The 12,116-nt window shown below is 47.0% G+C and overlaps 1 protein-coding gene across 5 annotated transcripts in view; it reads right to left on the bottom strand.

Moving 5' to 3' along the window:
* The window catches only part of SLC4A2 (solute carrier family 4 member 2), a 199,077-nt gene that overhangs the window by 114,238 nt on the left and 72,723 nt on the right, over window positions 1–12,116 (bottom strand). For 4 of the 5 annotated variants that reach the window (XM_030191911.1, XM_030191921.1, XM_030191916.1 and 1 more), the window contains exon 2: window positions 7,163–7,334. In XM_030191911.1, coding sequence (XP_030047771.1) covers window positions 7,163–7,222 — 60 coding nt within the window. In that variant the 5' untranslated portion in view covers window positions 7,223–7,334. Of the gene's footprint in view, window positions 1–1,843; window positions 2,075–7,162; window positions 7,335–12,116 lie in introns of those variants that run through there. The other variant, XM_030191928.1, reaches the window with a different exon arrangement.

Genomic DNA, 12,116 nt, shown 5'->3' on the forward strand with positions numbered 1-12,116 from the left:
CTATTTAGATTGTGAGCTCTTTGAGTAGGTACTGTCTGTTCATGTATGGTGTACAGTGCTGCGTATGCCTTGTAGCGCTAAAGAAGTGATAAGTAGTAGTAGTAGTCCCATCCCCTTTATTATTTTCGTTGCCCTTCTCTGCACCTTTTCTATATCTTTTTTGAGCTGCAATGACCAGAACTGAACATAATATTTGAGGTGCGGTCGCACCAGGGACCGATACAAAGGCATTATAACGTCCTCATTTTTGTTTTCCATTCCTTTCCTAATAATACCTAACATTCTATTTGCTTTCTTAGCCACTGCCGCACACTGAGCAGAAGGTTTCAACGTATCACCAATAATGACACTTAAATTGATTTCTTCTGAATAAGTAGATGTTTCAGCTTAACCACGGGAGTTCCCTACAAGAAACCAATACAGTAATCCAAGTGACTGGTGGGGACAGACTTAAAGATCTCAATACGTGTACTTTGGAAAAAGGCGGCAGAGGGAAGATATGATAAAGACATTTAAATACCTACGTGGCATAAATGCACAGGAGGCTCTTTCTGTTGAAAGGTAAAAGGGGCTCAGGCCCACCCAACAGCAGCACATATTACGTGCTAGCTAGTGGGGATCCCAAGCTCTGCCAGCTGAAGACCTCCCCCTGATGGTGCTGAAAACACTGCTCTCCACTTCAGCAGTCTAAGCTTCCTAAGCTGCTGATACTGGCCTCATCGCATTGGAGGGGGGGAAGGGGAGGAGAACACTTGGTGCCCACCCACTTCTTGACTAGGCCCACCCAAAATCTGCTGTCTGGCTACGCCCCTGGGATAGACTCAGAAGTAACCCGAGAAAATATTGGCGAGTTCATTGAATGGCCTCCCGGTTAAGTGGAGGAGACGAAAACAGTATCTGAATTCAAGAGAGCTTCTCAGGGCGCGATAGGGAGAGTAGACTGGATAGGGTTATCTACTTACGTTTTTCTCTGTTTCTGTCTGCAGATTACAACAACAGAAGACATTAATGAAATACAACAGCAATAAATAAGTCTTGTTGTCTTTGTAAAGTAACACAAAGCAGGGGTTGTCAACCCGATCCTCAGGACCCACCTAGCCAACCACAATGAATATGCATGAGATACGTTTGCCTGTACCACCTCCAGTGTAGGCATATTCATTGTGGATATCCTGAAAACTTGGCTAGGTGGGTCTCGAGGACTGAGTTGAGATTGAACCACAAACACAGAGGTTCAAGCAAAACAACCTGACACCACAGGCCAAAGTGTTACCCACAACCCAATACCATCTCCCCCATGTTCCTCATGTTGATGGAAGCTCCATGACTGGCAACTCCCCATGGACCAACTCTCTCTACTGACACAAAATAGCACTGCCTCCCCCTCGCCCCATGACTTATTTCCCCTGCCCTGCCATCCTCCCCCTCCCTGCATCTGCAGTACCCTACGGGTGCTCTTTGCTCCTCACCAACATCTCCTTTCCTGAAGCCTCCGCATCTTCAAGGCGCACTGTGGCCTGGTTGGGAGGGAGGGGGGGAAGCTCACATCTACGATTCTGCACCTATTTCTAATTCCTGACCAAGGGCCTGAGCATCCTGCAGCTCAGCATTCAATAACAGCTCTATTCAGAGAGTTTCTCAGGCAGTCGCTTATTTCATAGAAAGGTGTGAAAGTTGAAAGGGTTGGACGGCAGAGCACTCAGGGCTGAATTAGTGCAGAATCTGGTGATGGGAACGGATCATTATCAGTCAGAACACTTTGTTCTGTAATTGTGGTTTCAGATGTGCCAGATGTAAGGCAGTGAATTTAATCAGGCCGCACAGGACAGCATAATTGTCTTACCTGGGAACCGAGAAGGAAATCCATGTACTTCTCTCAGGAGACACTCTGAGAGGACTCTCAGAGGGACTTTCCAGAGAGGATGAGAGAGAGATCTCCACTCACACAGGCACACCCCCCCATGGAAAGACAGGTGGAAATAGCACTGAAGGACAGAGGCCCCGGATGCTACCCCTCACTCCTAGGGAGCATCAGGGTGCAAGCTGCAGTCGGAGAGACACTCCGCATGCTGAAGAGGCCAGCGTGAGCTGCAGTCACTCCTTACACGCTGCGTGATTGTGTCACGGCCAACAACACATTGCCCAATCGCACAGTGGCTGCTCCAGGATGCCACAAAGGGGTTAACGATTAACCTTCCCTCAACTAGGAGCAACAGAAGAGACCCTGTGTGGACTAACCAGAGGCAACACCAAGCAGTGATAAGAAAGCAAGTGTGTTTTTAATAAGAAAAGACCCAGCAAAAGACTAATTACAAAACAAGTGTTCATTTATTCACTCTGCCTGTCTAAACTTATCTACAGAGGCTGTTCAGAGCTAACTGCTCCTAAGCATGGCTCACACTCAGGGTAGAGAGGCAAGAAAATGAGAGAAAAAAAATGAGAGTCACTGTGTACATACAGAGGGATACAAAGGTATCGGAGGCATGCAGAGTTCCCAAAACTGAGAGAAAAATCAAAGAATGAGCAAAAAAACCCTCTGTATAATCCTGTGTGGAGGAGTCCCTAGTGGTTAGTGCAGCGGACTCTGATCCCGGGGAACTGGGTTCGATTCCCACTGCAGCTCCTTCTGACTCTGGGCAAGTCACTTAACCCTCCATTGCCCCTGGTACAAAATAAGTACCTGAATATATGTAAACCACTTTGAACCTCAGAAAGGCGGTATATCAAGTCCCATTCCCTTTTCCCTGAGGAAAGAGGAGAAACAGCAGCCGGAGCTATAAAATCTTGCCACCAGGGAAGAAATGTTTGTTGACCAGGGACAAAATAAACCAGAATCAAACACACAGATTGTCCTCTCTGTACCCAGTAAATTTATCTGTTTATCATCATCACTGTTATGTACTTTCTCTCTTTTCATTTCCATAACACTCATGTAGAAATTGTCAAGTTTGTCTCAAAATAAGCAAGGCGCAGTGCCCCCCGGGTGCACGGAGCCACCATTAACATGGCGCCGTGCCCCGACAGGCACGCGCACCTTGCCAGCGAGGTAGAGCGGGGTGCGGTGGGCGCATTCCCGCCGCTCAGAGGCACCCCGCTGGGAAGGGCGGAGAGGAAAAGGGGTTTAAAACCCCTGGGCGGAGCCCGGACGTCCTCTTCTGGCGTCCGGGCATTTGCGTGCACCCAGCCCCCCCTCCCGGTTTTATGGGGAGACGTACATGTATATATTTTGTCGCAGCTTTGGCGGGGTACCCAAGCCTGATGGTGTAAGCTAGGCAGCTGGGATAGCTGCGCTTACGGTTGAGCGCCCTTGCTGTACGGCGGGGAGCTCTGCATACGATTGGTCAGTCTTGCTATGACGGCGGACTGGGTTGGCTGCTAAGCCGGAAGGTTGATTGGCTTGGGTATACCCAGGGTTATGATGTTTGGATTTAAAATAAAGCTGCGGCCAAGTTGTGCCAAGTTAAGAAAATACTATGTGTCTTGTTATTATTTCGATATCACGAGGGGTCTCGGCTGCCTATGTTAAAGGGAGAATACAGAGCCCCTGTGTACAAATGTCTGGTATAGAGGGACAGGATAGAGGGTCAAGAAATGTTAGGGAGGTAAAATTCCTGGACAAAATAAACAACTGAGGAAATCTACTGTAGCAGCATTTCATTTCCAAAAAAAGCAGCTACAAAGATTAAGTGTCAAAATCAAACATGGACATGGTATTTTTAAACAATCTTGGAAGCCCAGATGCATTCCACTTATCAAAAAGTTTGGGGGAAAAAAGGCCAAAATGATATCCTGTATGGTTAAAAGGTGAGGCGAGAGACTATTACAGCCAAAAGAACATCTTTAAAAAAAAAAAATGGAAAAAAACATCCGAATGAAGTAAACAAGAAGCAGCTTAAGCACTGGCAAGTTAGGTGAACAGCATTGGTAAAGAAGACTAAGAGAAAATTTGAAAAGAAACTTGCCACACAGCAGGGACTTTCAACCCACACCCAGCACTTAGGCTCTCTCAATACACACAGGCTCAAAACTCCAGCGCTGGAGAAACAGCGCCAGAACAGCGCCTCCGAACAACTCCCTAATGCTCAATGGCCAGATGCAAATATAAGTGTTAGGTAGTTCTTCAGAAGTTAGGAGGGGATGGTGCCTGGTGCATGAACTCAAGAGTTGTGTGCTAAGCAGAGCTTTTAAGAGCATTCCCAGAACACCAGAGGAAAAGAGCAAGGCCGCCGAGAGAGGAAGGGGGCAAGATTCCTCCGGGCCCAGCCTCCAGGGGGGGGACCCGGTGCCGGGGTTTGTCTCTCTCCTGCTCTTGACAGGAGCAGGAGAAAGACAGGTGCTGGGCCCCCCTCTCTCACCGGCCTTGCTCCTTCCCTCTGGCGTTCTGGGCATGTTCTGAAAAGCTCTGCTTAGCACACAACCAGACAGGATTCCAAATTGGATTCGTGGCCTCTGGTTTGGTTGGCGGGGGCTCACAAGCCCCACCAGCAGAAGCCTTCCTCCAGTGCTGTTCTCCCCTGCATTGCCTGCCCTGGCGCAGTGCTTCCCCTCACATTACGCATGCTCAGATTTGATGAAATTGAACATGTGCGATGTGAGGGGAAGCACTGAGAAGGGCAGGCAATGCAAACGAGAGCAATGCTGGAGGAAGGCTCCTGCTGGTGGGGCTTGGGGACCCCTGCCAGGCAAGGTATGTGGAAAGGTGAAGGGGGCAGGGAAATGAGGCAAAATGGGACCCCCCACTTTGGGCTCCGGTTCCCCCAAGTCTGTCTAAATGCACGGAAGCAGGGGCAGCCCAAACGAGCAAGTGAGGAAGGGGCAGCAACTGTGACTACATCCTGAGTGGGGGAGCCCAGAGGGGGTGCCAGCAGTCCTGCCCTGAGCCCAGCTGTGTGTCTTGGTGGCCCTGGGAAGGAGGAAAGGAGGAGGAAAAGGTGCCGGTTAATGAAATATCTATCACTGCTGCATGTTCTCAAGCACACATTGGTGTCCGTTTCCTGCATATTTAAATATAAGCATTTCAATTTTTTTTTAAACGCCAATGTGTGCTTTCACTTTGGGTCGGCGGATTTTAAAGAAAGAATCACGAGAAATCTTCTCTTCAAACACCCATATGCCTACTCCAAGTTGGCGCTATTTTTTGCAGCATTAAGGCGGCTTTGATTCGTGCGCTGTTGTACGAGCATTGGGAAGGAATAGGAGATGAACTCATTTACATCCATTTGACTACATTAGCATGCTATTTGTGCTAATCCTTGGCACACTCATTTCTCGCACTAGAGCCTTCTGAGCATTCTGTGCTAGTTAATGCAGGCGCTAGTCTGGCGCTAATGGCGTGTTTGATTTTCAGCATTGGGGCCAGAATGCATTTCCATCTGAGATGTTTGCGTGCAATGGAGGCAGTACATTCAAATTTCTCTCATACATATTCATTGTGGAAATCTTGAAAACCAGACTGGCTTGATTGATTGAGGTGGGTGGTTTCCTCAGGAAGGAAGGAAGGAGTTTTTGGTGGGAAACTGAAGTGGGAAAATTCGTTAGTCACACGTTATGGAGAGAGTGGACGCACAGAAAGAAAAGCTGATTGACTGGGGTTTGAGGTGGGTGGTTTCCTCAGGAAGGAAGGAAGGAGTTTTTGGCGGGAAATTGAAGAGGAAAAATTTGTTATTCACATGTTATTGAAAGAGTGAAAACACAGAGAGAATGGAATGCTGCACACGGTCTCCCAGTGATTGCCTGTACCAACCGTGGTCCCACAATAAACACACACTGTTACATAAGGACCTATCTGGGCGTAAAGCGTGGTCTCCCTTACAGAAGTAAAGCCTTTTCAGTTTGTACTTCATTTTATGACTCATCTACCCTTTACTGAAACCACACTGCCTCGGATGCTGCAACTCTGGATTTAAGATGCTTCACAAATCGCTTCTGAGCGCAGACTAACCAGTCTATCGTTACCAGCATCCATCCTATTACCACTTTTCTTATAACACGCACTGATCTGTCTTTACAGCGGGAGGAGTTGTGTAGGACTGGCAAATAGGGTGCCCCTCCCCCTTTCCTATTGCTTCTCCCCACTCTGGAACAGTTTATAAAGGAATCCTGTTCAGAAGAAATGGATCCTCAGGAGCTTAGCCGAGATTGGGTGCCAGAGCCGGTGGTGGGAGGCGGGGCTGGTGGTTGGGAGGCGGGGATAGTGCTGGGCAGACTTATACAGTCTGTGCCAGAGCCGGTGGTGGGAGGCGGGGATAGTGCTGGGCAGACTTACACGGTCTGTGCCCTGAAAAGGACAGGTACAAATCAAGGTAAGGTATACACAAAAAGTATCACATATGAGTTTATCTTGTTGGGCAGACTGGATGGACCATGCAGGTCTTTTTCTGCCGTCATCTACTATGTCACTATGTTATACCAGTGACGTAGCTAAGGGTGGGCTTGCACTTTGAGCTCAGGCCCACCAGTAGCAGCACACCTATGATGTAGCTGGCAGAGATTCCCAAGCTGAAAACTCCCAACAACTTTCCCTCCTGCATACCTTATAAACAACAGATCTTTGCCTGCAGGAAGCAGCGACTGATACATACTGCTCACACCGGCCCCAAAGCCTTCCGCTCTGACTTATTCCCGCCTATGCAGAAACAGGAAGGATGTGGGGCCAACATGAGTACTCTGTATTAGTTGCTGCTTACTGCCAGTGAAAATCTGCTATTTAAAAGGTGTGCAGGAGAGGGGGGACATTTGAGAGACCATATGGCATGTAGGCGAGAGGAGAGACCAAATCACCTGTGGGATGGGGTGGGTTCTTCTGCCCACCCATCCCAAAATTGGGTGTCTGGCTATGCCCCTGGTTTATACCCTGGTAGGGTTGTTCCCAGTCAGTGGTGCCATTGAATTTTGCTTTTCTCACTCACTAAGTTGCGTTACAGAGAGGCACAGTAGATATTTCCCCATCACAGAGAGCTTACGATCCCAACTGTACCCAAGGCAGTGGAGGGTGAAGTGACTTGCCCAAGGTCAGAATGAGTGTGGGAGGAACAAGCGGGGATTCGAACCCAGGAAAGGCTGCACCGCAACCCGGACTCTCATCCAAGCCTCATCCTTTACTAAATGTGGGGTGACGTTTCCAAAAAAAGTCCCTCACCAGCGCTAAAACCCCGATACTCACACTCTGAATGGCTGACGATATAATCTCATGAATCTCGGGAGATACCTGCGCATCGCTCATGATGCAGGCCTTGGGTACTAGGCCACGAAGCCCAGTGCTGGATTACGGGATGGTAGATTTAACCCTTCTCTTTCTCTCGCTGACTCAGTGGATGATCGTGGCACAGCATAACCTAGAAAATAGAAAATAGACACGCAGGTATCAATCTACAGGTTCAAAATGTACCCCGAGACTAAAGTTTTGCCAGAATCCCAATTCAGAAAGTAGGTTCCCCCCTCTCCGAGTCACAGCTGTTCTGCCAAACTCCCCTGTCCTGTTCTAATAAAGCACAGTGAAGGCTACATACGAGATACAGACACAGAAACCTGTGTTTTCGTGCAACGGGCCCAGGGCGGCAGGCTGAACTCTATATTGCAGGGGAAAATGCCTTCCTTTGCTCTGCTCAGTGTTGCATGTCGGCCTTATTTCATTTCATAGCTTTTTCATTTTTCTCCTCAGTGTCTTAGATATAGTAACACAGTAAATGACGGCAGATAAAGACCTTACGGACCATTCAGTCTGCCCAACAAGATAAACTCATTTACATGGTATGTGATACTTTATACCTGAGTTTGATTTGTCCTTGCCATTCTCAGGGCACAGACCGTAGAAGTCTGCCCAGCACTCATCAAAAGTTCTGAAGCTAACATCGAAGCCCCTTAAAATTTACACTCAAGCCCATCCCTATCTATTCAGTCATGATCAGGGCTTAGACCGGAGAAGTCTGCCCAGCACTGTTCTTGTACTAAAAGTTCTGAAGATTCTGGAATCCCAATTAGTAGCAACATTCCATTTAGAACCCCAGAGAGTAATATAGTAAATGACGGCAAATAAAAAAGACCTTACGGTCCATCCAGTCTGCCCAACAAGATAAACTCATTTACATGGTATGTGATACTTTATACCTGCTAAATAGATACTTTTGTTCTGTTTTTACTGAAGAAAATCCTGGGGAAGGACCGAGAGGGACTGGCAAAAGTACACCTGAAAACGAAGTGGATAGAGCACCGTTCACGGAAGAGAGTGTATATGAACAACTTGGAAAGCTAAAGGTGGACAAAGCCATGGGGCCGGACGGGATCCACCCCAGAATACTGAGGGAGCTCAGAGAGGTTCTGGTGGGTCCTCTTAAAGATTTGTTTAATAAATCCTTGGAGACAGGAGAGGTTCCGAGCGATTGGAGAATGGCGGAGGTGGTCCCTCTTCACAAAAGTGGGGATAGGGAAGAAGCTGGAAACTACAGGCCGGTAAGCCTCACTTCGGTTATTGGAAAAGTAATGGAAGCCATGCTGAAGGAAAGGATAGTGAATTTCCTGGAAGCCAATAAGTTGCAAGATCCGAGACAACATGGTTTCACCAAAGGGAAGTCGTGCCAAACAAATCTCATTGAATTCTTTGACTGGGTGACGGGAGAATTAAATCAAGGACGTGCTATGGACGTCATCTACTTAGATTTCAGCAAGGCTTTTGACACGGTTCCCCACAGGAGGCTCTTGAATAAACTAGAAGGGCTGAAGATAGGACCCGAAGTGGTGAACTGGATTAGGAACTGGTTGACGGGCAGACGCCAGAGGGTGGTAGTGAATGGAGTTCGCTCAGAGGAGGGAAAGGTGAGTAGTGGAGTGCCTCAGGGATCGGTGCTGGGGCCCATTCTGTTCAATATATTTGTGAGTGACATTGCCGAAGGGTTACAAGGTAAAGTTTGCCTTTTTGCGGATGACACCAAGATTTCCAACAGAGTGGACACCCCGGAGGGAGTGGAAAACATGAAAAAAGATCTGAAGAAGCTGGAAAAATGGTCTGACGTTTGGCAATTAAAATTCAATGCGAAGAAATGCAAAGTGATGCACTTAGGGAGTAGAAATCCAAGGGAGGCATATGTGTTAGGTGGGGAGAGCCTGATAGTCACGGACGGGGAGAGGGATCTTGGGGTGATAGTATCTGAGGACCTAAAGGCTATGAAACAGTGCAACAAGGCGGTGGCCGTAGCGAGAAGGTTGCTAGGCTGTATAGAGAGAGGTGTGACCAGCAGAAAAAAGGAGGTTTTAATGCCCCTGTATAAGACGTTGGTGAGGCCCCACCTGGAGTATTGTGTTCAGTTTTGGAGGCCGTACCTTGCGAAGGATGTTAAGAAAATGGAAGCGGTACAAAGAAAAGCTACGAGGATGGTATGGGAGTTGCGTTCCAAGACGTATGAAGAGAGACTTGCTGACCTGAACATGTATACTCTGGAGGAAAGGAGGAACAGGGGTGATATGATACAGACATTCAAATATTTGAAAGGTATTAATCCGCAAACGAATCTTTTCCGGAGAGGGGAAGGCGGTAGAACGAGAGGACATGAACTGAGATTGAAGGGGGGCAGACTCAGGAAAGATGTCAGGAAGTATTTCTTCACGGAGAGGGTGGTGAACGCTTGGAATGCCCTCCCGCGGGAGGTGGTGGAGATGAAAACGGTAACGGAATTCAAGCATGCGTGGGACAGGCATAAAGGAATCCTGTGCAGAAGGAATGGATCCACAGAAGCTTAGCTGAAATTGGGTGGCGGGGGGAAGAGGGGTTGGTGGTTGAGAGGCTAGGATGGGGGAGGGCAGACTTATACGGGGTCTGTGCCGGAGCCGGTGATGGGAGGCGGGACTGGTGGTTGGGAGGCGGGAAATACTGCTGCACAGACTTATATGGTCTGTGCCCTGAAAAAGACAGGTACAAATCAAGGTAAGGTATACACATGAGTTTATCGTGGGCAGACTAGATGGACCGTGCAGGTCTTTTTCTGCCGTCATCTACTATGTATGTTACTATGAGTTTGATTTGTCCTTGCCTTTCTCAGGGCACAGACTCGTAGGAGCCAACTTTTCAAAATTACTGGGGGTGCTAAGCCCAATGGAAATAACCCCTCCCTGGACACACAAAAGGAATTTTCTCAATATTGGGGGTGCTCAAGCACCCACAGAGTCGGCTCCAATGCCCAGCACTCTTCTTGTACTAAATGTTCTGAAACTAACATCGAAGCCCCTTAAATTCACACACCAGCCCATCCCTTTCTATTCAGTTACAGTCAGAGTGTAGCTCATAGAAGTCTGCCCAACACCAATTATTTTTATTTATTTTTTGTTACATTTGTACCCCACGCTTTCCCACTCACGGCAGGCTCAATGCAGCAGGCAATGGAGGGTTAAGTGACTTGCCCAGAGTCACAAGGAGCTGCCTGTGCCTCAAGTGGGAATTGAACTCAGTTCCTCAGGACCAAAGTCCACCACCCTAACCACTAGGCCACTCCTAATCTCCGCTAAAAGTCCATGGAACCATTCCTTCTAAACAGGATTCCTTTGTGTTTATTTCAGGCATGTTTGAATTCTATTACCGTTTTCATCTCCACCACCTATCTGCCGTCGTTTACTATGTCACTAAAGACTGTTAGCTTATTCCACCGAAGAGCAAAAGCTACGGGAAGAAAGATCACATAATTCCAATAGCAGAAAAGGGTTGAGAACATCAGAAAGAAGAAATGATGTAACATTAGAGTGGCTGAGATTCTACATTGAATTTATAGCAGCCGTGCACTCATGCAGGTCACTGAGCTTTCTTCAGTGGCTGTGCACTCTGTCTACTCTGTTGCAGGATATCCATAGCATCCATTGGAAACTCCATATTTGCAAATTAAATCTCGGGCACATGCATTGTGGTTCTACTTCTTCTTCTACTTATCATTTCTATAGCGCTACTAGACGTACGAAGCGCTGTACACTTGAACATGAAGAGACAGTCCCTGCTCGACAGAGCTTACAATCTAATTAGGCCAGACAAACAGGACAAATAAGGGATAAGGACAAAGGGTAACAAGATTCTGGAATCCCAAAGAGTAGCAAGATTCTGGAATCCCAAAGACTACTACTACTATTTATCATTTCTATAGCGCTACTAGACGTACGAAGCGCTGTACACTTGAACATGAAGAGACAGTCCCTGCTCGACAGAGCTTACAATCTAATTAGGCCAGACAAACAGGACAAATAAGGGATAAGGACAAAGGGTAACAAGATTCTGGAATCCCAAAGAGTAGCAAGATTCTGGAATCCCAAAGACTACTACTACTATTTATCATTTCTATAGCGCTACTAGACGTACGAAGCGCTGTACACTTGAACATGAAGAGACAGTCCCTGCTCCACAGAGCTTACAATCTAATTAGGACAGACAAACAGGACAAATAAGGGATAAAGACAAAGAGAAGCAACATTCCGGAATCCCAAAGAGAAACAAGATTCCGGAATCCCAAAGAGTAGCAAAGATTCCGGAATCCCAAAAAATAGCAAAGATTCCGGAATCCCAAAGACTACTACTACTTATCATTTCTATAGCGCTACTAGACATACGCAGCGCTGTACACTTGAACATGAAGAGACAGTCCCTGCTCAACAGAGCTTACAATCTAATTAGGCCAAACAAGAGATAAGGGAATATTAAAGACAGGATGATAAAATAACGGTTCTGAACAAGTGAATAAGGGTTAGGAGTTAAAAGCAGCATCAAAAAGGTGGGCTTTTAGCTTAGATTTGATAGCATACATGATAGTAATGTAACAAAAGGCATTATTAAACATTTCTGGGTATATGTGGGGAGTTTCACATGTGTTAATCTCTGTGGTATATCTTGTCAAAGAGATGGGTCTTCAGTAGTTTTCGGAAGTTGGTCAGTTCATAGATCGCTTTTAGGTTGCGTGGCAACGCATTCCAGAATGGCGTGCTCATATAGGAAAAGGTTGATGCGTGCATTAGTTTGTATTTTAGACCTTTGCAGTTGGGGAAATGGAGATTAAGGAATGTACGAGATGATTTTTTAGCATTCCTGGGTGGTTCTTTTTTTTAAACACAAGGACAAACCATTCTTAGGTTATAAGATACTTCTGTTTCCT

The sequence above is a fragment of the Microcaecilia unicolor genome, chromosome 1 (genome assembly GCF_901765095.1).
Source record: "Microcaecilia unicolor chromosome 1, aMicUni1.1, whole genome shotgun sequence".
In the NCBI taxonomy this organism is placed as follows: domain Eukaryota; kingdom Metazoa; phylum Chordata; class Amphibia; order Gymnophiona; family Siphonopidae; genus Microcaecilia; species Microcaecilia unicolor.